At 43.3% G+C, this 27,647-nt stretch overlaps 1 protein-coding gene across 1 annotated transcript; it reads left to right on the top strand.

The window, feature by feature from the left end:
- Window positions 1–149: 149 nt before the first annotated feature.
- LOC143299437 (uncharacterized) lies at window positions 150–20,750 on the top strand. The gene is made up of 12 exons (XM_076612636.1): window positions 150–1,105; window positions 2,313–2,405; window positions 3,105–5,783; window positions 7,154–7,242; window positions 9,725–9,920; window positions 11,694–11,927; window positions 12,443–13,098; window positions 13,924–14,011; window positions 15,313–15,434; window positions 16,094–16,229; window positions 17,564–17,716; window positions 18,569–20,750. Exons 1-12 carry the CDS (start codon window positions 910–912, stop codon window positions 18,697–18,699), a joined length of 4,773 nt encoding a protein of 1,590 aa, XP_076468751.1. The 5' UTR covers window positions 150–909; the 3' UTR covers window positions 18,700–20,750.
- Window positions 20,751–27,647: the final 6,897 nt, after the last annotated feature.

Here is a 27,647-nt window from a genome sequence, read left to right as displayed (position 1 = left end):
AGATGATGAGCGGCCCTTAAGAGTTCAATCTTCCCAGATAATGCAAAGTTTGACGTCATTTCAGGGTGGCCTCTTGCAGGCCAGAATTCAGAAGAAAGGAGTGTAAAACCAACTGAAATAAATGAAACACTTCCCAGCATCAAGGAATCCATCAGTTCCATATCTGCTGAAACCGAAAATCAGCATCAGCCACTCCGAAAACAAAAAAACAGGAAACCCCAACCTGTGAGCTGAGCTTTTCATCCAGGTGGAGCCCATCAGTGCCAAGTAAAACAGTAGTCAGTGTGCCTGAGACACAGTTGTCTGCCCAGCAATCCCCAGCCTCCTCCAGCATCGTTGTCCCCTCACCGGCAGCAGGGGCAGCACTGCCCAAGTTCACCACACCCATCATGCAGTCTGCAAGGCGAAGAAGGTCATCAAGGCACGGCCAGGTTGTGCTTGCTGACTGTGAAGACATTCAGAAAGAAACTGCTTCGGCTGATGTGAGCCTCAAAGCAGAGCACGGAAAACAAGACATAAACGCAACAGCAGCATCAGTTGAGACCTCCGCCTCAGTTCATCAGGATAAAAATTGTCTCAGTGACAGTGATCCAGAGCATTCATTGAAAGCGCCAAGTCTTCAGTGCGCTTCTCCGTCTGCTGTCCTCAAAGCTAAAGGCAAGCCAGCGTCCCCATCACCTGCTGAAAGCAGGTTGTCGAAGAACAGAGAAAAAAGGCAGCGCTGCACCTCAGAGTCCAATTGTATCTCCTCGAAGATTCGCTGGTCGTCTTAGGAGGCAGAAGAAAGGTGTCAGCAACAGTTCAGCACCGGTTACCGTCATTCCGTCAACTCTCAGTGAAGATTCATCTCCTGTTACTGCTTGTCTCTCTGGAAGTGTCAAGGATCGGCAAGACAAAGAAAGCAAAGAGATGGCACTAGCCCCAGAAGTGACTGCACCACAGCCACCAAGTTCAACAGCGGAAGATGAAGAAGTAAGAGAGCAGCATGAAGCGACCTCTAGTTTGTTTTCCAGTACAGATGGCACTGACAAGGCCGGAAGAAGTGAAAGAAGAAGACGTCAACATTCAAAGACAGAAAAGGTCATGACTACAGTGACAGAGAAAGGTGAGCCATGTCTTACTCTTAGTGTGTATATTCAATATGACAGTGAAGAAAAAAGTCTGAGTGAAAAGTCAATACCACATTTAGAAAAAAAAAAGAAGAAAAAAGGTATCAGATTTGATTTTTTAATATTTTTTTTTATTAAAGGCCCATCAGCCTCATATTGTAATATTGTAAACTTCAGTAGAGCTTTTATTTTTATGCTCTCCAGATATTCACTGAAAATAATGAATAGCAAGAAAAAAAAAGAAAAAGAAAAAAAAGGGGGTGGGTGGGTGGGCAGGGGTGGAGATTCCAAAACTTACTAGTGAACTTATTAGTGAAGATAAAAGTGAAATCTTAATTCAGTGATAAATACCAATAGATTATTGGAGAAGGCTGATGATCTTATGAATTATTTGCAAAAAAGTAAACTTCCAGGTTCACTGATTTGTAAAAAAAAAATTGAAAAAGCTTTTGACTCATTGGACTGGCAGTTTATGTTAAAGTTTTGAAATCATTTTATTTTGTTAAAGATGTATGTGGATGGATGACAACCATTCATAAAGCATTAAATCTACAGTAGTAGTGACTCAATGGACAGACCTTATCTTGGTTTAGAATGCTAAAAGCATGTAGACAAGGCGACCCCATTTCCGATTTGTTTATTGCATCATCAGAAGTTTTAGCAATTATGATAAGATAAACGAAATATATTCATTTGTAAATGTTGAAAAAAACTAAAGCAGTGCTTGGGAGCAAAGTAGATTCGAAGGTAATATACATGCCCCGACCTAAAAATGGACTGGAATCTAACACAGTTTAAGACACTTGGTATATGATTGTCATTTGTTCCATTATTTTAGTTACAGGCATGACAGGTTACACAACACAACACAGTACAAATACATTTGAAACCTCTGTCCTTTCTAGAAACTTTAGATTTTAAAGTTTTTTTATGTGTATATTTTTAAAACCATTTACAAAATATACAGCAAAGAAGCATAAAGAAAAACACTGTTGTTGCTATTGGACTTAACGTGAAAGTTCTTCTGCTGTTTGAATCCTGCTCGCAGCGCCACTTCATTACGTAGAAGCTTACCAATAAGAACATGATGTTATTGTTGCTCTATTGCTATTATTATTACTGTTTTACCCCGCACTGCTTAATCATGATCGTGGATGGATAAAATACATGTGTGAAGTCAGTGTCAGTGGTTGTACTGTTCAGGAGATGCTGATCCTGACAGAGATTGTGACAGCTCATCCACTGAGGACCTTGACATTGATCCTGCAGAATATGAGTTTGAGGAGCCAGACATAGGTGAGTGTTTCAGACACTGCTAAGTGATGGTATAGTCAACTGAGTTCAGAGGTTATCAAGGTCAAACCTGTAGGTATTGCAACTATGTGATTACACGGTTGTGTGCAATTTTGTTTTAAGATGTGTATCTGGCTGAAAATGTGGAGGGAATATTATATTATTGCCTTTTTTGTCCTTTGATTTGTTCATAAATGTTCATAATAAAGGACACTTTTGTTGCCACCAAAATGTATTGAAGAAAATGAGTCTGAGAAACAACACATTTGCAACATAAGCAACATAAGTAAAATGAAATGTACAAGATTCTGTCCTTTGCATAATTGTACTTCTTGGTATAGCTCTCAATACTGTCACATGTGTTGATGTCAGTAGATGTTCTTAACTTACAGATAGCTTTACAGGAGAATACTTGATTTTATTTGAAATTTCGAGTTTTCAGTACTGTTAGCTGGACTTCCTTTTAATGGAGCAAGTATGGTCCTTGGTGATTGAACACTGCTATTACTGGTCAGCTAAATAAGCAGTCACTTTACCAGTGAATTATAGCTGGCAAGGAAATTAAGTTGCTGTTCCAGAACTAAAAGCTGGTGTTTGCCAAATACATTTTTCCTTTTTGTTTCCACTTGAAATGTGCACCAGAATTGACTTTTTGATTTGTAACCAATAACTACTGTGTATAAAGGACACTTTTTTTTTCAGTCTTGCAACCAGAGGAGGTGCAACAGAAATATTCTGCCAGACAAAGCACACAAGATGATGACATCGTTCCACAAAGTCTCACCAATAAAACTGACATTCCATCAGAATTAAAGAAATCAGTCGACAGAAAGAGCAGTGAGAAAAAAAGGAAAAGTAGTCCTCTTAGCAAGCCTCGTACTAAAGAAACAGTGGATCTGAATTTGGACTCTGCTGAAACACAAACTCCACAAAGCCTTGCTTCAGTCACACAGATTCCAGAAACCATGGGGACAGAAGAAGTTCACAGCAAAGCAAGCATGGTGCCTGCAGGTTCCAGGGCACAAGATGGGGACAAAGGGAAAGGTTCCAGTGACAGCCAAAAGTCAAGTGAAGTCACCCCCACCCACACCAGTTCCTCCACACTTGGCGTAAACTCTTCACACACTGATACGTCCAGTCCCACTCAGTCCCCAGAGATTTCACATGGCCCTGCTATGGATGGATATAAACCCTCAGTCATTTCAAGCTTGAACAGTGACAACCCACCTTCATCGGCTTCTGCAACACCCAGTCAGTCTCTCCTTCAGCCTGCTGGAGGTGAAAAACAGTCCACCACTGGTATGTCTGAAAGTAACGTCCAGCAGTCGTCTGGATCAGCCACAACATCCCCCAGTCAGTCCATTTTACAGGGTATTGGAGGAAATTCTACAATCAGGCCAAACTCTACACGTCAGTCTGAAGGCAAACTGGATGGCTTGCCAGCACCAGCTGTAAGTCAGACTCTTGGACCTGACTACCCTACTCTAGATGACAGAACCTGTGTGGATGAATCAGAAGAGACAGGGTGTGAATCCACATCAACAGCATCTCAGAAGATGAGTAAATTTAGTAAAGGTCCTGATGAAGATAGAGTTTGTTTGAGTGGTGATCAAGCAGCATCTGAGTTATTGGTTCCTGACACTCAGTACTTGGAGAAACCTGAGGAACAGAGTGTTTCACTTCTGTCTCAGCAGGTTGTCCTGGACTCGTTGCCAGTTGTCCAGGATTCTTTGCCAGAATGTGCTGAATCCAGTCAACAATCTGACAGAAAAAGAAGTCCCCAAATCAGCTTTGATACAACAGACACAGAAAATTATCCCTCCCCTACCCTGAAATCTCCAAGACGAAACCTGTCAGTTGCAGATCACACAACTCCTGCCAGCGGGAAGAGAAAACGCCATGATCACAAACCTAGTTCCCCTCTTCCAGCACCAGAGCCGTTCCCATCCAAATCTCCATCCAGCGTCCAGGACAAAGTTGTCAGCAGTGCTCCTCCTCGCACAACCTCACTTGCTTCAGATAGCGATGACTGTGACGCAGTTCCAGTTCTCAGAAGAACAAAACGAAAGTGTTTTTCTTTGGGTGGCAGCCCTCTGGAAAGCAAGACACCTCTGTCCATCAAGAGGAGAAGGTATCGAGGAAAGCAGAAGAACTTGTCAGAAGAGTTTGACAAAGAAGCTGACAGTGGCGCACAGCAAAGTCTCCAGGGAAGCAAACTTTCTCAAACAAACACAGAAAGCAAAGGAGGAAAAGGACAGTGTGAAAAAGACCAGCTTTCTTCATCTGCAGGTGAACATGAACTCAGCTGCATCAATGCAAAGCAGAGAAACAGTGATAGAGATGACAAGTGCGGTGGTGACACAAAATTAAGTAACATGGAAAAGTCAATGGATAAGGAGAGTACTGAAAGTGTGACTCCCAGCACCAGGTCCAAAATATCACCATTTCATCTGAGGAAAAAGACTGTGCGTGGACTTGCTCGACACAAAGCAGAACCATCTGATTCTGTTGGACAGAGGACGTCCAAGGCACATGATACTAACAATGCTGAAAACTCTGAGTCGGGAATCAAGACTGATATGCACACATCAGAGGCAGACTTGTCAGTGTGCCAGAAACTCAGCAGCAAGGAGCGGCTTGCAGGTCAGCGCCAGGCACTTATTCAAGTTTCTGACGACAGTGATTTGATGGAAGTCGATGATGTTGGCATTTCTGCAGACTCTGGAAAAATGAATCTTCAGTCAAACAATGAAAATCAGAATAAAACATGGCCCAGACCAGCAGAAAATAAGTCGGTGCACGAAGAGCCAGCAGTCACTTGCAGTGGATCTGAAGACACTGTGGACAAACCCACCCCGGTCTCTCAGTCCTCGGACAAGAGTCAGACCCAGAAGCCACAGTTTGTAAACCAGTCATCAGTACCAGCTAGTATGGAGGATGCAACCATCCCTCCTCCGAGTTTTGACCTGAGATTTGATGATGAAGATGAAGAAGATGATGAAAACACACACGGTGAAGGAGGCCTAGCTGAACAAAGCCCGCAGGAGACAGCAGATCATGCAGTCATCAGTGAACAACTCAAATCCATTGACCACAGTGATTCTCTCAGCAAGAGAAACATTGACAGAACAGAACAGAATGGAAAACAGTCCCGTGCGGCGGAGGACAAAGGAAGGGAGGAGGGAGAAGAAGAAACGGTTTCCACTGAAAGGCTGGTGAGGGAGGAAGTTGGGAAGATCCCAGCAGACAGCCAGGGACAGCCGGGGCTTTCAGGGGGACCTGAGACCCTCACATCATCTTCTGAGGAGGACAGAGTGGTGGCCCGGAAGAGGAAGAAGCCTGCAGTCATTATCAGCGACTCAGACAATGATTCTGATCATGGTGATTATTTTGTGTTTGTGTTCTCCCTTGCTTGATTTTCTCTCTCTTTGTTGGTCTGTCTCTCCTCCACCTCCCCTGCTATCTGTGTCCCTTTTTCACTGTTTCTTTGTGTGTGTGTGTGTCTGATGAAAACAAACAACCAACCAACAACAACAAAACAAACCTTTTTGAGGAATATTTGGGAGATTGATAAAAAAATTTACATTTGGATATGGATTGTATGGGTATTAGTGGTGTAAGTGTTGTGTGTCTGTCAATGTGTGTATAGTGTGTGTGTGTGTGTTATTTGGTGTGTGTGTGTGTGTTAAGTGGTGTTTGTGTGTGTGTGTGTGTGTGTGTGTGTGTGTGTAAGAGAGACAGTGAGATAGAGCTGGCTGAGATTGTTGAAGGTTGAGGATAATGCAGGTATTTTATATTCTGTCCTCCTCAGGAAGGCTGAAAAACAAGCAAACAAACAGACCGAAACAGTATTGCTAAAAATCAAGATAGGTTCAGTGAACACTTTATAGATTTCATTCTTGTCTTCTATGTAACTTTCCCTTCACAATATTTTAATTTATTTACCTGTTTGTTTATTTTGTCTTATTATTTCATTTCATTTATATACATGTACAGTTTTTACACAAACCTGGGATAGGGGAGGCTCTCGAGGCCTAACTAGTGTGTTGGGTTTGTGGGAAGGTCAGGCATCAGCAGACTGCTGCCTTTTCTTCTTCTTTTTTTTTTTATTACATTTAAAAAATATTTTTTACAGCAGATGTGGTGTAGCTTATATGGATGTATCTGCATGCTCTGACACCTTGAAGCTGAAACTTTCTAGATGTATTGTGAAGTGGATGATATATTTTGTGATATTCAGGCAGTGAGGGATGGACTGTGTGTTGGACAGCCCTGTAGCTGCTGAAATGTATCAGCTTATATCACAGATTGCCGTAAGTTTACAATTGGGCCAACAGCAAAGTGAGAGCTGTACTATCAATGGTTTCTCCATTGCAGTGGGATTTCGTTTACAGGTTAGTCTTTGTGAAGGACTATGACTCCCAAACCTGGAGGCAAAATTGCCTTGTGGGGGCTAGTTGGCTGTTGGGAACCATCCCAATGCTGAGTGTCCTAAACCCTCTTGGCTGAGAGAGTGGGGAAATAGCTCGGGCAAGACACTGTCCACAATAATCCAGTTCTGGCCCAGATAGTTGGGACAGCAGTAACCTTCCTCTGCTGTTCTGATGGTCACAGTCAAACACGACTATCATACTTATGTATGCAGGCTTTGAGGAGGATTCTCGCCCAGATAGCTGGGACAGCAGTTGCCTCCTCTGCTAGTTCTGATGGTCATTGTGGAACAGGACTGACTACCATACAAATGTGTGCAGGCTCTGAAGGGGACAGTGAGGCCAGCCTCCAGCTGAACTTCACCTCATCCAGTGCAGTGTCCAGTCAGAGTGAAATTCTCACCACACAGGTCGGTCACTGCTTTCATTCATCCCCTTAGCTCCGCCTGATAAGCTTTTTACATGGTCTGAGACTAACGTCATTGATCATTTGATCTTTTTTCACTGTTGCAGTAATACATGGTTTCAGTTGAATGTGGATCAAGTGAGACGTCAGTGAATTGTTTCTTTTAACTTTGGTTCATTGAATCTTTTAACTCACTCTGGACGAACAGTTTTCTCCCTTGCTTTCCCCTGCAGACGACCCATTTGTTAGGGTTAGGAAAAAAAATCACAAAAAATACAAAACACAAAGTGTCTGAATGAAACTCCCTGTGCTTGACCCACTGGCTGCTCTTCTGACGTCGTGTGTATGCCCACCCCCCTCCCTCTCTTCACAGCCCTCAGAAGCTGAGTCACTGTCAGTACCTTCTTGCTGGTAGCTTTCTTCACTGCAGATACTTTATTCAACGTCTTATCATCCTCGTCGATGTCGAAAATTTCAGTTTGAAGCATTTCAATTACTTTAGCAGCAGTAAAAAGCTGCTGTTGTGATCTAGTTTGTTTCAAAAATTTCCACTTGTATCACCTGCGACGCCATTTTCGATACGTTTGTAGATTACCTTGTCATGTGGGGTACCAAGGTCAACGGCTGGCCAGCGAGCGTATTGTTATCAGTTATGGGACCACATGAAGAAACTTTACATTTGACCCTTGACACATTCGCAGTGCCCGTTCTAGCTGCAATTTTTATGCTACCCCATGAGGAAAATGTTGACAAAATTTTAATTGTCGAAACCGCTGCATCGTTCCATCGTCTGGAATGCTACCTTACATCAGAAACGCTATAGCATTCCATGGTCCGGAGTGAGTTAATATTATTTTGTGTTCTTTGACTGATTTTAGGAACTGACAAGTGATCAGCCCTGAAACGGTCCCTTTGTGGTGGGCTGGGCTGATCAGCTTGCTGGTCAGTGAAGGGCTGTCACCTCACTGAGATAACAAAGAGTTGACGGGTGCAGTAGCCGAGTGGTTAAAGCATTGGACTTTCAATCTGAAAGTCCCAGGTTTGAATCTTTGTAACTGTGCCTGGTGGGTAAAGGGTTGAGATTTTTTCAATCTTAGAGTCCCGGGTTTGAATATTGGTAACCGCACCTGGTGGGTAAAGGATGGAGATTTTTCTGATCTTCCAGGTCAACATATGTGTAGACCTGCTAGTGCCTGAATCCACTTTGTACGTATGCACATGCAGAAGATCAAATACGCTTGTTAAAGATCATGTAATCCATGTCAGCATTCGGTGGGTTATGCAAACAAGAACATATCCAGGCTGCACCTGCCTGAAAACAGAGTATGGCTGCCTATGTGGAGGGGTGAAAAAAAAAGGTCATACACGTAAAATGTTACATATCTGTGTATGTTTGTGTGCGTGCCTGTAATCTGATTGAATGACAGGAAACGAATGTCATCAGTCGGCTACCCAGCCTGTTGTGCAAATGACCCTGAGTTTCTTTGTAAAGTGCTTAGAGCTTGGTCTCCGACCGAGGATAGGTGCTATATTAGTACTATAATCATAATCATCAGTCACCATTCTTTATTTGGACTTCTTCCACTTGGGACTGCCTTAATCTTTGTCCAGGGAAATCTATCACACCATTGGTTCACGCACACACACATACACACATACACAAACACACACACATACACTCATACACAAATGCGCACACACACACACACACACACACACACACACACACACACACACACACACACACACACACACACACACACACACACACAATTCACTGCCTTTCAAACTCATGCCACACTGATCTCTTTTCTCCAAGGATCAGCAGTCAAGGGGTTAAGCTCTAATTTTTCTTTCTCACTTGTCCATCGTTCTTTGTCTTTTTGCACTTTACCTGTTGGCTGTCTGTACTGTACTGTGCGCTTGCTGATTCCTTGAGTCACTCACTCCTCCCGTCTCTTATGCTCTCCCCTCTTTTCATGCCCTGTTTGCTTCGTTTCTCGTTTCCCCTGTTTCTGCCTCGTCTCTGGTCAGCGTTTTTTGCAGTCGATACATAATTTTGGTAAGCGTCCATGCTTATGTACATTATACATGTGAGTTTGTGAGTGTGAAAAAAACCGTTTTATTTATATGTATGCATACGTGTGTGTGTTCTCATTCTCATTATATATGTGTAAATTACTCTTTTTTTTTTTTGATCACATGTGAACAAAATGAGCCTATGTAATAACCCTGTTTTGGTTGTGTGTGTGTGTCACAGTGTGTGTGTGTGTGTGTGTGTGTATGCATGTGTGTGTGTGTGTGTTGGGGGACGGGGATGGAGTAAATTAAAACAAAATTCCTTATACTTTTATGTTACGATAAAACTGTTTCAGTTGATAGATCAAGTCAGCCGATAAGATAGATCTATCTCACTTTCATTTTTAGCTTTAGTGTAATGCTCACGTTTTTCCAAAACCTCTCTGTCCGTCTGTCCTGGTGAACAGGATCGCAGCAAAATGGAGAGCGAGCTGGACAGGCTGCGCAGAGAGATAGCGGAGGTGGAGGCCAAGCTGCAAGGCCAGTCCTCCAGGTCAGACAGCAACGGAGACCATCAGGAGATCAGTGCGCCCGTCAAGAGTGAGGCTGTGTCTGCTCTGGCCTCTGATGACAGCTCTGATGATGATGTGGAAGAAAGTTCAGGTTCGTTTTTCATTTGTGAGTGTTGATACTTATATATGTGTGTGTGACGGGTGTTATAGCCGAGTGTGGAAGAGGACTTTCAGTCTAAGGGTCCTGGGTTTGAATCTCGGTAACGGCGCCTGGTGGGTAAAGGGTGGAGATTTTTCCCATCTCCCAGGTCAGCATATGTGCAGACCTGCTTGTGCCTGAACCTTCTTCGTGTGTATACTCAAAGCCGACGATCAAATACGCATGTTAAAGATCCTGTAATCCATGTCAGAGTTCGGTGGGTTATGGAAACAAGAACATACTCAGCATGCACATCCCTGAAAATGGAGTATGGATGCCTACATGGCGGGGTAAAAATGGTCATACACGTAAATGCCCACTGGTGTACATATCCGAGTGAATGTGGGAGTTGCAGCCCACAAAGAAAGAAGAAGAAGACAAAGAAGAAGAATATATGTGTCATTATATATTTTGTCTATTTGGTACTTATATGTAGTGATGAGAATTTGAGTCCCAGTTTTGGCATGGTGTTCTTGGAAAAGGCAGTTTACTCTGATTTTCCTCACTCCCTTCCAGGTGTGATATGGGTACCTGACATCGGTTTGGGAAAGTGAAAAAAATGAGAACGACCCTTGACCAGACTGAAAACAGTTTTCTCAATCAGCTCTCTCATGGCACAACTTTAGAGATGTGTCTGCCAGTCGTAGCTTAATTTAAGCTTTCCCTCTGCAAGGCAAAGTCAGCCAGAGGGATAGGTAAAGGGATCCCCCACCCACCCGAATTTTTCTTGCTTTGGTGCCACTTCATGGATGCATCTTTGGGAGCGTTGCCCAAACTCCTTAACACTGCAGGTCTCTGTCTCTCTCAGCCTGGTATAGCTGCGTGCGATACATTACAGTAGTACAGCCTTGTCAGGTAGCCCCAAACCTAAATGGACCCCCATAGTAGCAGCATCATCACTCCCATCATCATCCATCATCAGTGGAATACAACAACAACAAAAAAAAAAAAGTCTTTAATTGCTGAGAAAAGAAAACCCAACCTCCTTGTTTTCTCTTGAAGGTCACAGAACAGAAAGAAAAAGTCATCTAACCTCCTATTCTCTTGAAGGTCACAGAGCAGAAAGAAAAAGTCATCTAACCTCCTATTCTCTTGAAGGTCATAGAGCGGAAAGAAAAAGTCATCTAACCTCCTATTCTCTTAAGGTCATAGAGCGAAAAGAAAAAGTCATCTAACCTCCTATTCTCTTGAAGGTCACAGAGCGGAAAGAAAAAGTCATCTAACCTCTTATTCTCTTGAAGGTCATAGAGGGGGAAAAAAAAGTCCCAAATTGCTGAGAAAAAAACAACCACCTCCTATTCTCGTGAAGGTCACAGAGCAGAAAGAAAAAGTCCCAAATTGCTGAGAAGAAAAAATCTAACTAACCTCCTTGTTTTCTCTTGAAGGTCACAGAGCAGAAAGAAAAAGTCCCAAACTGCTGAGAAAAAAACCAAACCAACCTCCTATTTTCTTGAAGGTCATAGAGCGGAAAGAAAAAGTCCCAAACTGCTGAGGAAACAAACCAACCTCCTATTCTCTTGAAGGTCATAGAGCAGGAAAAAAAGAAAGTCCCAAATTGCTGAGAACCCCCCTCCCCCCCTCCCATCCCAAATTGCTGAGAAAAAAACAAACCTCCTATTCTCTTGAAGGTCGTAGAGCAGGAAAAAAAAAGTCCCAAATTGCTGAGAACCCCCCCCCCCCCCCCCCCCATAGCCCCCAAACCAACCCCCTTGTTTTCTCTTCCAGGTCACAGAGCAAAGAAGAGAGGAAGGACACAGAACCGGGGGTCCAGCAGGCGGGGAAAGTCATCCTCAGGGGTCAAAAGGGCCAGGCGATGTCGGCGCATTTCCAGCGACGATGAGGATGACAATGACGAGGAGGAAGAAAGCAGGCATCCTGAACCAAAGCAGCGGCTGATGGACGGTTACCTGTGTGAAGTGAAGGCAGAGGCTGACGACCCTCTTGCTGCTAAAGGTCCAGGTATGTGCATGCGTGAGTGGGTGTGTTTGGCAGTAAGTGTAGTACTCTTGATTAATGTCTTTTCAGTACATGTGATGCTAGACGTTTGTTTAGTATGTTAGATTTGATGTTTGATATGATAACTTCTCTACTGATTTAAGATAGTGACAGTTTCGTTGCTAATGATAATGATAGTAATAATAATGATGATGATGATGTCTCACAACAAAGTGATAAGTATGCCTTCTGTGTTCTTGTGTGTGTGTATGTATAATACTGTTCATGTTCTTGAACATGTGTATGCAAATACATGTTTGAAATTTAGAATAAAGAAAAAAAAATCAAACAGCATGACGTTAGAAAACTAAATTCAGTTTACTTTCATGTTTAATTTCAGTGAAACTGAAAGAGCCACAGTCCCATCTCAGCAATGAAAAGAAAGACAACAAAAAACAAACCCCCCCCCAAAAAAAAACCCAACACAAACAACATGACATAGAAAAGTGAATTCAATTGAATTTTGTGTTTGATTTCAGTGAAACCGAAACGACCACTCTCTCCTCTCAACGACGAAAGGAAAGAAGACCGAGACAGTCCGATCACCTTTGATGAAGACAGCAGTGACCTCTTCCTTAGTCCCCTCTCCCCTTCCCCTCCCCCTCCCACCAAGCACTCCCTGGCACGTGCTGACCTCTATGGGCGACCCCAGTCTTTGGCAGCTGCAGATTCCCCAAGTTCAGCTGGTCACTCTCTGACGAAAGTTCGGCAGTCGCTGGACTTTGCCACAAAAGCGACAAATCGAAACGACCCAGCCAGTAACGACGTTAACGAAAACGACAGTGTTCAACAGGATTCTCAAGAGTTCAGTACAAGTCTGTCTGGGAAGGTAAAAAAAATACCCGAGTCGCAGTTCTCAGTGTCCAGTAAGGTGAACAGTATGCAAGTGTCTGACTTGGAGAGGTCCCAACAAGGTTCCCCTTCCAAAGGGAATGTCAGTGCAGGCAGTGAGGATGGTGTTGACTCCAGTGGAAGCCCCCTGCCAAGTCCGCTGAAGGATCTTTCATTGACTGTTGATGAGAAGAAAGAGAGTGTTGATGTGGATTCGGACGATCAGGTTGATGATGACGAGTTACCGAGGTGGAAGAGGAAGAAGTTTGGCTTCATTTCTTCTGGACTGGACCAGCGGAAACTGGTATGTTGTGAAATAGACATACTTAGATAAGAATCGTCATGATGTGTTTCCTGTTCATGAGCTTGGACTGTTTTCTTTACAGTGTTCACTGACATTACAGAGGGGACAGATTGAGTGTTGAGATCTGGGTCCAGTGAAGAAAAGGAGCATTTTCTACAGTGTTCACGAAAAGTTAAGGACCACATGGGAACTTGTGGACTTTTCTTCTCAGGGGAGGGGGTGGGGAGAAGGGAGGAAATGATGCTGAATTTTCAGCCAACAGTTGTACATGAAGCCAGCGTTAGTACCTCTCATAACCAGGAGTCTTGCTGCTGCACTTACATTTCCTTTTTTTTTCTTCTTTTTTTTTACAATGAGAAGCACAGCAATTGTTTATCAACAACTGAAGAAATAACAGTTTTTGGTTGAAATTTTTTTAGATGTGATTTTCAAGCTGTTTGTGGTGCATATGTGTCTGAAACAGCCTTTGAGTATTGGTTGTAGACTATAATATGCAGTCTGCAAACTTTTCAATCATCACAATATTTTTTAACATTATGAAAACATACCTGTTTTCATGAAGTGGTCCTTAACTTTTCAGGAAGTCTGTATACCAAAAAAAAAAAAGAAAAAAAAAAGCCAACTAAGTATTAACATGTAGTGATGTTTATATTATTGACAGAGAATTCACCTCTGTGCCTCCTGCTTAAAACTGTCTTTTGTAAGAATGAGAACAGGGGTTGTCCCGTTGAACAAAGGTACCTCAGAGATGCATACCAGTTACAGCTCACCGGAGACTGTGTATGTGTTTGCTGAACAGTAACACGCTGCAGTTTGTCCATTCAGGGTCTGCTCCGCAAGCTGGCCGAGGCTAATGAGTGTAAAGTGTACAGCAAGTTCAACGACTATGTCACACACGTCGTCATGAAAACGGGTGAGTCTGGGACAGGATAGTGTCTTTGTTGTACTGTCCTCTGTTTGGGAGAATGAATTTCGTCATGAAAATTGGTGAGTCTGGGATGGCATAGTGACTTTGTTGTAACAGTCTTCTGTTTGGGAGAATGAATTCATGCCTTTTGTGCTTTGTTTTTGTTATACATGGCAGTTGGTTCGAGCTCTGAAGACTGCATGGTTTTCCATCACCCATCTGTTATTTTTATATGAAAGGCAGTGATTTCAGCTGCTTCCTGCTTCTGTAAAGAAGAGTAGGAAAGAATGGTTTGCATGGGTGAGTTGGATGCTTGGACTCATTAATACTAGGGAATGTATGATATTGATTGATATGGATACTTATATAGTGCCTATCCTCGGTCGGAGACCAAGCTCTAAGTGCTTCACAAACAAGGGGTCATTTGCACAACAGGCTGCCTACCTGGGTAGAGCCGACTGACGGCTGCCATTGGGCACTCATCATTCGTTTCCTGTGTCATTCAATCAGATTTCAGGCATGCACACATACACACTCAGACAAACATGTAACATTTAACATTTTACGTGCATGACCATTTTGTTTATTTACTCCGCCATGTAGGCAGCCATACCCCATTTTCGAGGGTGTGCATGTTGGGTATGTTCTTGTTTCCATAATCCACTGAACGCTGACATGGATTACAGGATCTTTAACGTGCATATTTGATCTTCTGCGTGCATATACACACGAAGGGGGTTCAGGCACTGGCAGGTCTGCACATATGTTGACCTGGGAGATGGGAAAAATCTTCACCCTTTACCCACCAGGCGCCACCGAGATTCGAACCCGGGACCCTGTGATTGAAAGCCCAACGCTTTAACCATTCAGCTGTTGCGCCCATCAAATGCAGTGGATGATAACATTGCACTGATCTGTCATGGAGAGAAACTGATTTTGTTTGTAATTAAAGATAATGATGTAAATGTTTCTTTTTGCTCTTGGGTAGGCGTGTCAATTGTCAAGGTAAATTTTGATCAGTCACAGAGGGTGCTAACTGTGTGTTCTTTAATAATCTTATGTCAGTTCACTGTGTGTGATATCAGATGATTCTTATGTTTGTGTGTTTGTGCATGTGTGCATATAAAATCACCTTGTGAAATTGAAAATGTGCTTTTTGTACAGAGGACAAAAGCTGAGTATGTGTGTGTGTTTATGTGTGTGTGTCTGTGTTTATGTATGTATGTGAATGTGTGAGTGTGTGTGTGTGTGTGCGCCTTTGTAAGTGTAAATCATCTAATGAAATCAAAAATACGCTTTGTTCACAGAGAAAGAAAGCCGAGTGTGTGAGCGCACCCTCAAGTATTTCCAAGGCATTGCCTGCCAGTGCTGGGTGCTGAGCTTTGACTGGGTGCTTCAGAGTCTCTCACAGGGATGCTATGTGCCGGAGGTGTGTCCACATTTCTGCTCATTCCTCTCTTTCTCTTCTGTCTCTGAGGGTGTGGGTCTGAATCCCGCTCCAGCCCTTTCTCCAAAGTTTGACTGAAAAATCAAAACTGGGCCTCTAGTCGTTTGGATGAGACGACAAACTGGGGTCCTGTGTGCAGCATACACTTGGCACACCTAAAAAGAACCTGTGGCAATAAGAGTGTTGTCCTCTGGGGGTAGTTTTGAATTGATTCAAAACTACCCCTGAAAAAGGAGTATGGCTGCCTACATGGTGGGGTAAAAGCGGTTATACACGTAAAAGCCCACTCGTGTACATACGAGTGAATGTGGGAGTTGCAGCCCACGAACAAAGAAGAAGAAGAGTCAAAACTGGACAACACAGTGACTTGCATTGAAAACTGGACAACACAGTGACTTGCAGTAAAAACTGGACAACACAGTGACTTGCATTGAAAACTGGACAACACAGTGATTTGCATTGAAAACTGGACAAGACAGTAACTTGCAGTAAAAACTGGACAACACAGTGACTTGCATTGAAAGACTTGCATTGAAAACTGGACAACACAGTGACTTGCATTGAAAACTGGACAACACAGTGACTTGCATTGAAAACTGGACGGCACAGTAAATTTTCACATGTGCTGGTTTGTTGAACAGACAGCATTTGAGATTCAAGGGGACACTGTGAAGGGAGACAACCACAGAGGGCCCAGCCTCTCACGTCTGTCGTCCACTCGCTTGTTGGAGGGGTTTGCCTTTGCCCCTGTCGGCGTCAGTTCTGACATGTCAAAGAGTAAGTCTCACCCTTTTTGTGTGTTTTATTAATGCAGTTGAGGCGCCTCATTACAGATGACTTACTACTGTACCTCTTGAACTGCTGCTAGGTGTGTGTGTGCGTTGGGTGGGTGGGGGTACACTTGTGTGGGTGTGTGTGTGCTTGTGTGTTTAGTAGTCCTCCATTACTCTGGTTGGAGTGAAAAGGATGGTTAAAACCTGAAAGCTGTGTGTGCACATGCTTGTTTGTGTATGGTGTGCTTGATGCATGTAAGTTTATGTATGTACAGCATTTTGTTGTAAAACGCCACAAGCTCCCTGCCTGGGAGGTTTGAGTGTTGGTCTGCATGATGGTAGTGGAGTGATGGCCTAGAGGTAACGCGTCCGCCTTGGAAGCGAGAGAATCTAAGCGCACTGGTTCGAATCACGGCTCAGCCGCCGATATTTTCTCCCCTCCACTAGACCTTGAGTAGTGGTCTGGACGCTAGTCATTCGGATGAGACGATGAGATGTGCAGCATGCACTTAGCGCACATAAAAGAACCCACGGCAACAAAAGGGTTGTTCCTGGCAAAATTGTGTAGAAAAATACACTTCGATAGGAAAAACAAATAAACTGCATGCAGGAAAAAATACCAAAAAAAAAAAAAGGGTGGCGCTGTAGTAAAGTGACGTGCTGTCCCTGGGGAGAGCAGCCCGAATTTCACACAGAGAAATCTGTTGTGATAAAAAGAAATACAAATACATATTATTATTATTATTATTATTATTATTATTATTATCTCTCTCTCTTTGTTTCCTTTCCCCGTCTTTTGTTCCTTTTCAGTGTTCATACACACACTTTTCTGCACTTTTTGTTGTTGTTTGATTTTAGGGGAACAGTTAGTGTTGGTTGAAATGATCTGACAGAAGAAAATACAACAGTTCTTCTTCATCATCTTCTTCTTCATTCATGGGCTGCAAAACCCACGTGCACTTGAATGTATACGAGTGGGCTTTAACGTGTATTTTCCCCCGCCATGTAGGCAGCCATACTCTGTTTTTGGGGGTGTGCATTCTGGGTATGTTCTTGTTTCTGTAACACACTGAATGCTGACATGGATTACAGGATCTTTAACGTGCGTATTTGATCTTCTGCTTGTGTTTCCACACGAAAGGGGTTCAGGCACGAGCAAGTCTGCACATACGTTGACCTGGGAGATGGGAAAAATCTCCACCCATTACCCACCAGGCGCCGTTTACCCAGATTCGAACATAGGACCCTCAGATTGTAAGTCCAGCGCTTTAACCATTCGGCTATTGCGCCCATCAAAATACAACACAACACATTGCAGACTGGGTACCTGTGTTCCAGAGGAGCTGAGCCAGCTGCTGACGCTGTGTGGGGGGGAGGTGGTGGAGGACCCCTGGGCCTTGGCCAGTCACCCGGCTACACACAAACTGGTGCTGCGCTGTGTGGACTCCGAGGCCAGCCCCCCGACCCCTGCCGAGACTGAGCTCTTCAACGGTCAGTGGCTGGGCTGGGCTAGAGCGTCTTGTGTGTGTCTTGTAGAATTTGGTGCTTTTTTGCTGTGCATTTGTGAGATAAGTGTGTGTCTGTTTTGCAGCACAGTTTGCGAATGAACATGTGAAGAATCGCGTGCTTAAGTATACACACACATATACAAATACACATTTAGTCATTCAGATGAGACGATAAACCGAGGTCCCGTGTGCAGCATGCACTTAGCGCACGTAAAAGAACCCACGGCAACAAAAGGGTTGTTCCTGGCAAAATTGTGTAGAAAAATCCACTTCGGACGGAAAGACAAATAAAACTGCTTGCAGGAAAAAATACAAAAAAATGGGGTGGCGCTGTAGTGTAGCGACGCACTCTCCCTGGGGAGAGCAGCCCGAATTTCACACAGAGAAATCTGTTGTGATGAAAAGAAATACAAATACAATACATATGGTGGATTATGCACACACACACACACACACACACACACACACACACACACACACACACACACACACACACACACACTTACACCATACCACTCTACACCACACCACACCACACCAACACACTCAGACACACACACACACACGCATGCACGCACGCACGCGCGGGGGTGTGGCTGCGTATTGGAGACTTAAAAATGAAGAAAAATCAACAGGAAAAAATACAAAGCCAAAGACTGCGGAATAGCACACATAAGTTTTCACTTCGTCATGTTACCGGAATTGATGAGCGCAAGATTCTGGGAACGAAAGGCAATGACAAGCAACAGGCCTACCCAGGCCTCAAACTTGGGTCTACCAAGTTCCAGTACAGTTTTTTTTTTTCACAAACTCAAGCCACTGGGGCATGTTGCAGGTCAGTACAAGCACTTCGGCCTGGTGACGGCCGCCCGGGAGTGGATACTGGACTCTGTCGGCACCCACTGCCTGCAGCCTCTGAAGGACTACGTTTTCAACACCTGCCCCAACCTGCGACTGCCCTTCTGATCAGACACCCGAAAACGGAGTGTGGCTGCCTACCTACCCGTCAAGGACGATATGTGTGTCTGCTTCTTATCTGTTTCTGTGTGTTGAGTGCTTCTTACACCACGGAAAGACAAAGAAAGGCTCTTTTTTTTTTTTATATGTAAATCATGCTGAATGCACCATACGAGCTGTGAAACAAAAGCTAATCAATCCCTGAAAGTGGAGTGTGGCTGCCTACATGGCGGGGTGAAAATGGTCATGCACGTAAAAACCCACTCGTGTACGTACAAGTGACTGTGGGAGTTGCAGCCTAGGAACGAAGAAGAAAGAAGAAGAAACACTGCTGTGCCTTGTAAAAAAAACAAACAGTGATGACAAAACAAACTAACAGGACTGGCAGTTCAAGAGAGCAGAGTTGCTTTGTGTGTGTGTGTGTGTGTGAATTGGGAGCATGGTGTATGTTTTATAAATTGTGGGAACAGGATCTGGTTTTGGGTGGAATGTTTTAGAAGGATTTTTTTTTTTTATTGCTTTGTTTTTTTTGGGGGGGGGGGTGGATGGATGTACAGGTACATCTGAACATACGCGCAAGGTAAGCGTTGTGTATGCATATTGTATGTGAATAAGTTACATTTCATACCGTGTATGTACTGTAGTTGGTGAGGTGACAACCCTTCACTGACGAGCATACTTGTCAGCAGCAGTGGTCGGGTCAGAGGTCAGCTGTCTGACGATTGTTGAAGTTGCTTGTCTGGTTTGACGTTCACTTCGGGCAGATCTAGTTTTTCGCAATCACTCGTCTTCTAATGAACTTGAAAAATCAACAACAAAAATTATAATACACCTTCGTTTGTTGCATGTGCTTAACAACCTTTTCTCTTTTTTATTTTACCCTGAAGATTGTGGGCATTCCTGGGTTATTGCTTGTGCAGATTTGTGAGTTACTGCGTGGGTGGCATTCCTGAATAATTGCTCTTGCAGACCTCTGAGTTATTGTTGCCATTTAAGTCCACAACACAGTTTTATTTGTTACATGATAATATCTGGCATATTTGAAGAAAACATACACATGTTCTTGTGACAGCCTGTTTTTGTTAAGGCTTTTAAGGTTGTTGCTTAGAAGTTTGACTGTATCGTTTATGTCCTTGTCAGTCTTTCATTGATTTGACCCTTGGAAAACCTCCCCAGATCATGGAAACAACATGTATTTGGATAACACAGTTGGTACCTTATTACAAGAACGTTTACATGAAATACATGAGTAGACGGCAAATACACTTCATGGAAACACACACGTTTGTATGCACACATGTACACACATCGTACCAATAGTGTACAGAGCTTTTGTCTTGCCACTTTGAAAACAAATTTCGTGCATACAACTCTTTATTGTTCATTTTTTTGTACAGTCTGATGAATAACTAATGGCTTTGGAATTGAAGAGTGTATAACATACAAAATGAAGGAATTGATGTGTGTTTTACAAAGTTATAGTGATGAATTCAGTGTAAGATCATGTTTTTTGTTCTGCATTTATTATCTCATTCAGCTGATTATGTTATGCCTTGTTCGTCTCAATGAACCAACAAGTTATTAAATAGTCACATTAGTACAAAAGTAGCAAAAATGTGAGACTGGTTCACACTCAAACAAAAGAGGAAAGGATAGTGTAAATTATATGGGAATGTATTATACTGAAGAAAAAAAGGATCACAGGGAAGAAAATTAATTTGTTGTGGCATCTGCAGAAATTTCTACCTTGCTTTAGTAACATTGACATAGTTTTGGAGATGCACATATAACAGATTTTTCTTGTGCTGATCAAACTGCCAGTTTATAAGAGTACTTTCAAGGATAGAATTCATTTCTCCTTGATAGATGTAACATTTGTGTTTGAGATATACATATTGCAGATCTTTCTAGGGTAACTGAAGTGCTAGAAATATGAGTATGTTCAGATAGAATTTTTTTGTATGTCAGACTTTCTGATATGCACACCCATCCACACTATCATCCCAACATACTCACACGCACACACTCACACACACACTCACACACACTCACACACACACACACACTCACACACACATACACACACACACACACACACTCGCACACACTCACACATAATCATATGCACACACTCACACATACTCAAGCACACTCACACACACACATACTCACACATGCACTCACACACACTCACACGCACACTCACACACACTCACATGCACACTCTCACACACACTCTTAACAATGAAATTGTACAGAAATGTGTGTGTGGTGGGAATGTTGAGAAAGTAACGGCATAGTAGTAAATAACAGTACTATACAAAGGTGCAGCACTATCTGTAAAATTTGGACTGAACTGTTATATTATAAGCAGATTAAAAACTATACATGTACCACTTGAATGTAAAAAACTGTGTAATTGGTCTTTGTGTTGAAACCGGTTTGAATGTATGAAAAGGATGAAAGGGGTTCTTGAGGTGCATTCATGTGTGCAATAAACAGAAACATGTTCACAAAACATACATATCCACAAACATGAACTTAGATATGTGCATGTGAATGCGCGCGCGTGCGCGCGCACACACACACACACACACACACAATACAAGCGTGTGCACACACACAAGCACTCATACAATCACACACACAACAGTCCAGTTTTTAAGTGCTTTTTTGTGTTGCTTAATTTTCTTGAAGTCAAATTCAAAGTTATAGAAACCTTTTGTTGTAAAACTTGAACATTGAGACATTCACATTATACTCCATTAGCTGGTTCACAAGCAATACCCATCCATGACATACAAGACAGAAACACAAGTACAATGAATTCTCCCAGTTATTAAAAAAAACCAAAAACCCCAACTTATGTTTTTTGAGACACTGAGCAATACACTGATCTATCTAGAGTTTCATGAATTATGATACACACAGAGTGAGTGTAAGTTGTATCAATAATCAATGCTGCTTCGGTTGTCTCTGTGTGTGTGTGTTACTTCTGTTGTAAACTTTAACCAACTGATTTTCTCTTGACACCAAATTTGGTTTAAAATTTGAAGAAAAAAAAATCAGTTCTTTATATACATGCCGGTTATAATGACAGTGCACTTTTGAAGGGCTGAAAGAAATGGTGAAGAAGCACAAAATGTTTCCACAGTCAGTTTATTAATTTCTTTTTCACCAGACTTAAGCACTCTTATATCACATTATTGACTCATTGATTAACTGCAGTCATTTTTGGCTCACTTCTGCTGGATGTTTGTATTTGTATTTGTATTTCTTTTTATCACAACAGATTTCTCTGTGTGAAAATTGGGCTGCTCTCATCAGGGAGAGGTCGTCGCCACGTTACAGTGCCACCCATTTTTTGGTATTTTTTCCTGCGTGCAGTTTTTAAAAATTTTATTTGTTTTTCCTATCAAAGTGGGTTTTCTACAGAATTTTGCCAGGAACAACCCTTTTGTTGCCGTGGGTCATTTTACGTGCTCTACGTGCATGCTGCGCATGGGACCTCGGTTTATCGTCTCATCCGAACGACTAGCGTCCAGACCATCACACAAGGTCTAGTGGAGAGGGAGAAAATATTGGCGACTGAGCCGTGATTCAAACCAGCACGTTCAGATTCTCTCACTTCCTAGGCGGATGCGTTACCTCTAGGCCATCACTCCTTGTTTTTCAGTCAAGGTGTGAGTTTATTGTGTGTCAATTGAACTTAAGCAAAGACACATGCTTCCAGAAGCATTTGGGTACTGTGACTAAGCAATTTATCAACAGTTTAATAAATGCTGAGGGGGTTGTCCCGTCGTTGTTTTGTTTTTTTCTTTTTACATGAATGTCATTAGGAATAACATACAAACCATGAAGACTGCCTTTTAAAAAAAAATTTATACACTTATTTCAATCTAAAGGAATCACATTGGAGCCATGATTCCTTTTTTTCTTGTACTTTCTCCTGTTAACCCTTTATTTTTATTTATTTATTCATTTATTTTAATCTATTTGAATCACATGGGAGCCATGAAGTCTCACACACACATACATAAACACACACACGTGTGTAGTATGATTCACCCTTAAAATTATTTTCTTGTATTTTCTCCTGTTAACCTTTTATTTTTATTTATGTATTTTAATCTGTTGGAATCACATGGGAGCATTGAAGTCACACACACACACACACACACACACACACATACCCATGTATGTAGTATGATTCACCCAGTTGTCAAAACTATGCCAGGAAGAAACTGGCAAAAATCGAGAAAAGCCTGTAAATGCAACCCCCCCCCCCACCCCCCTGTCCCCCTCCCCCCACCGGGTTTTTTTTTTTCGTACTCAGCCCTGATACCACCCATACCCACCTTCCACGCCCCACCCCCATTCCACCCTCTTATCTTATTCCACCCCTGCCCCCGCCCTGTTGTCTGCCCCCCTCCCCCGGCCCCGGCCCCCTCCCATCAATCATGCTGAACTCTGGCAAACCCCATCAGGTAAACTTTTAGCTGCTGATGTTGGGTGAGAGGGAGCCAGTGACAGCGCAAACAATGAGGGATGGGAAACATGCCTGATCTGTTGGCTTTATGGGCTTGGGGTGGGTGGGTGGGTGGGTGGATGGGTGCATTGTAAAATATGCGCGTGTGTGTATGTATGTTTGTGTGTGTGCGTGCGTGCGTGTGTGTGTGTGTGTGTGTGTGTGTGTGTGTGGTGTGTGTGTGTTGTGTGTGTGTGTGCGCGCACCCTAGCCGTCTTGTGTGCGTGGTGTGTGTGTGTGTGTGTGTGTGTGTGTGTGTTTGCGTGCGTGCGCACCCTACCCCTCATGTGTGCGTGGTGTGTGTGTGTGTGTGTGGTTTCTGTGTGTGTGCACGCACTCGCATGTGCGTGTGTGAGTGTGAAGTAAAAACGAGCTTTAGGGGTAAAAGAGTAAGCATATACAACTTGAATTTTATTATTATTATTCTTTTTTAACATTCTGCCCTTCTCTCTCTCTCTCTCTCTCTCTCTCTCTGTGTTAGCGCGCTTGTACACGTATACGTGCGTGGTTGTGTGCGTGCATACGTGAATGTGTGTGCAAACGTGCGTGTGTGTATGCGTCCGTACGTACATGCGTGTGTGTGTATGTATGTGTGTGTGGTTTCTTCCCCTCCAACCACCTCCCACCACCTCCTCCTCACCCAACACCTCACTCCCCCCCCCAACCCCACCCCCACCCACACACATCCATTCCGACGTTCCTGACTTACGTGTAGCGAGAGAGACAGAGAGGTGTTTTGGCCAGCCAGTCAGACAGACAGACAGACAGAGGGTTATTAGAGAGATAGGACGATACGAGCGAGCTGCCGCGAGTAGAAGACAAGGCCGTTTAAACACAACACAGGATGCGGCTATTAACAACCGATTTATCACCAACACCAACACCACCACCACCACTACCACCACCACCATTGTAACGTAACAGCTCGCTAAGCCTGCTTCTTATGTGTTTCCTCTCTTTCCTCTACATTCGAGAGGAGAAGTGGCGGGGGTGGGGGAGAGGGGGTGGTGGTGGTGGAGGCTGAGGGGAGGTCGGATGGATGGTGGTGGTGGTGGTGTAATATAATAAATAATACTCTCTGGCAGTTTTATTTTTCTTCTTCTTCCTGATGATGATGGTGTTTTTTTTTTTGGGGGGGGGGGTTCTTTTTGTAGGGGTGGCGGGTGTGTGTGTTCTGTCTAATAACATATTCCGCTGTGCCTGTGCAGCTTTTGTTGCGCGTATGCTGCCTCCCCCCTCCCCGCCACCCCTTCCCAAACACCCACCCCCATATTGTTTTCGATCCCCTCCCACCCTTCCCCCTCCTATCGCCCCCGCCCCCCGTCCCCCCTCTCTCTTTTGCATCCTCCCTCTTTTCTTTCTCTTTATTTTTTTTTCTTTTCTTTTTTTTTCCATTCTCTCTGTCTGTTTCTTTCTAAATGCGTCTTTGTCTCTTGTTTCTCTCCTTTATCTCTTCACGTCTTCGTCTGTTTTTCTCTCCGATCTCGTGGATATTACTCTGGTTGTCTGTCTGTCTCTATCTGTCTGTCTGTCTGTCTCTCAGACGGAAAGAGCACATGCAGACATGGTTCTGAATAAAGATCTGCTTGGTTTTCTATAGCTGGTGAACTGACAACCTGGATGGGTACTACGAGCGCGCGCGCGCGCGCGCACAAACACACACACACTAAAATCAAAACCGAAGATAAAACGTTGGTGAAAGAAAATATTCCATTTCAATATTAACTTGCAAAATACAAATTACACATCTATACCCCCCCCCTCCGCCCACATTCCACAAGAAGACAGATTGTGCAACACGTGTAACATACTGGAAGACGAAATCCATCCTCTTGATCATTGTATTAAATATAAAACCTTAAGGCAACATTTTAAAAAAAATTTTTTAAAATATTCAAAATTCGAATAACATGAAATGTTCCCAGTCAGGTGATGCTAACAGATGATGAATATGATTATGCAAACAAGATTAGGAAAAATTGTTTATGAATGCTGATGCAATTTATTGCATTTACTGATTGATTAATTGTGTGTTTTTCATTCATTAATTCATTTACTATTCCACTTGTGTCTTTTCAACCTTAAGGATTCATGACAATAAAATCTATTCTATTCTATTCTGTTCACACACACACACACACACACACACACACACAGACCCTTCCCCCTCCCCCCCCACACACATATAGACTACACCCCTCTCTTGCCCACCCACGCACGCACTCACGCACGGTCACATCAACACGCAGACGCGTTTCCTATGGCAGAGTGAATACTATTTCATCATTGACCTATATACAGGTACTGAAACAAAGCAGACATGTCTGTGTTGGAACACAACAAGAACGTCATGTCTGAATGCTGGTCCGTTTACTACTTCTTCTTCTTCTCCTCCTCCTCTTCTTCCTTCTCCCCGTCTTCTTCTTCTCACTCTTCTTCTTCCCCCACCTCTTTCTTCTTCTACTTCTTCCTCCTCCTCTTCTTCCTTCTCCCCATCCTCCTCTTCTTCTTCCTCTTCCTCCCCTTCTTCTTCTACTTCTTCTTCCTCCTCCTCTTCTTCCTTCTTCTTCTTCTTCCTCCTCCTCTTCCTCTTCTTCTTCTACTTCTTCCTCCTCCTGTTCTTCTTCTTCCTTCTTTTTCTTCCCTCCTCTTCTTCTTCTTCCTCCTCCTCCTTCTTATTCTTCCTCCTCCTCTTCTTCTTCTACTTCTTCCTCTTCCTCCTCTTCTTCCTTCTCCTCCTCCTCTTCTCCTTCTTCTTCCTTCTCCTCCTCCCCCTCTTCTTCTTCCTCCTCTCCCTCCTTTTCTTCTTCTTCCTCCCCTTCCTCTTCACCTTCTTCTTCCTTCTCCTCTTCTTCTTCCTTCTTCTCCTTCCCTTCTTTCTTCCTTCTTCTTTCCCATCTTCCTCCAGCTCTTCTTCCTCCTCCTCCTTTTCTTCTTTTTCCTCCCCTTCCTCTTCCTCCTCCTCCTCTTCTTCTTGTATACATTCTTTCCGTCTCGCTGTCTTCTCCTCCTCCTCCTTTTCATCGTCATAATTACTGGTATATATGTATATATCATCATTATCGTCATCAGTAATCATCACCGCTCTGCCTCCAGTCCTGGTGCAGTCGTCTTTGAAACAAACCGTACTTGACTGCCCTTCTCAGTAGGTTTTATGTCACGTGGACTCCCCAGTTCAGTGTCTCTCAACACACAACTGTTTCGTTCTCGCCTTCACATCTTTCAATTATTGAACGAATGTGCTTCTTGAACTTTTTGCTGTGTGTGTGTGTGTGTGTGTGTGTGTGTGCTCTCCTGTGTGTTCGTGTGCCGTGCGTCCACATGTCTGAGTACGGTAATGCATGTAGTAGGCCGATAGGCCGAGGGGGGCTTGGGGGGTGGGGGGCAGAGGGAGCGGGGGGCAGCATTACTATGGGCAGGGGGAGGAGACCTACTCCAAAATACTCGACAAAAACAAAACAAAAAACAACACAACAACAAGAAACCCAAAACAAACAAAAAACACCCCCCCCCCCCCCAAAAAAAAAAGAAAACAAAAACAAAAACAAAAAAAAACAACAAAAAAAAAACAACAACAACACACCCCTAACCCCCCAACCCCCCAAAACACACACACACACACACACACACACAAAAGAAAGAAAGAAAAAAAGTGTGGTGGGATGGCGGGTGGGGCGTGGGGGTGGGGGCCGACTCGCTGTGTTCTTCCATCTCTGTCATCATTCAGCTGACTGACACACTACAGACACACACACACTCCCTATGAAGCCCTTATCTGCCATCTTACCAGATAACGAAACAGGCACCAGTGTTGTTCTTTGTATTTTTAAATATTTTTTTTGTTTGTTTTTATCCCTCACCCCACAACCCCCTGCTTTCGACCTTACTACATACAACGTGTCCGGAGCGATTAAAAGCCCAGTGTCTCGATCTCGGTTTCTGTCTTTTTACTGGCACCACGCAGACAGACGACACCGCTACATTATTGTTTGGGGCATCCGGGTTTATCATGGCTGACTGAGCGAATGAATAATTATAACCCAGTTCTGCGCACGGTGAATCATTTATAAGTGCAACGCTGAAATGGAAACGCTTGTTGTGTTGCTTGTGATTGCGCTTCCTTAGTTACGGCGCTTTTTTTTTTTTTTTTTTTGTTTTGGTGCTGTTGTAAGTGTAACACTGAAATGGAAACACTTTTTACTGACTTGTGATTGCACTTTCCGAGTTAGTTACGGTATTTTTTTGGTTTTTGTTTGTTTGTTTCTTTTTTGTTGTTGTTGCTGCACACATCTGTTTATCTGTTTCTTTTCTTTTCTTTTTACAAAATATTTTATTTTATTTCATTTTTATTATTTTAAAGTGTGTGGGCGGGGGGTGGGGTGTGTGTGTGTGTGTGTGTGTGTGTGTGTGTGTGTGTGGTTATCAAATT

This window comes from Babylonia areolata, chromosome 2 (genome assembly GCF_041734735.1).
Source record: "Babylonia areolata isolate BAREFJ2019XMU chromosome 2, ASM4173473v1, whole genome shotgun sequence".
NCBI classification, from domain to species: Eukaryota; Metazoa; Mollusca; class Gastropoda; order Neogastropoda; family Buccinidae; genus Babylonia; species Babylonia areolata.
This window is presented reverse-complemented; position numbering and strand designations above follow the sequence as displayed.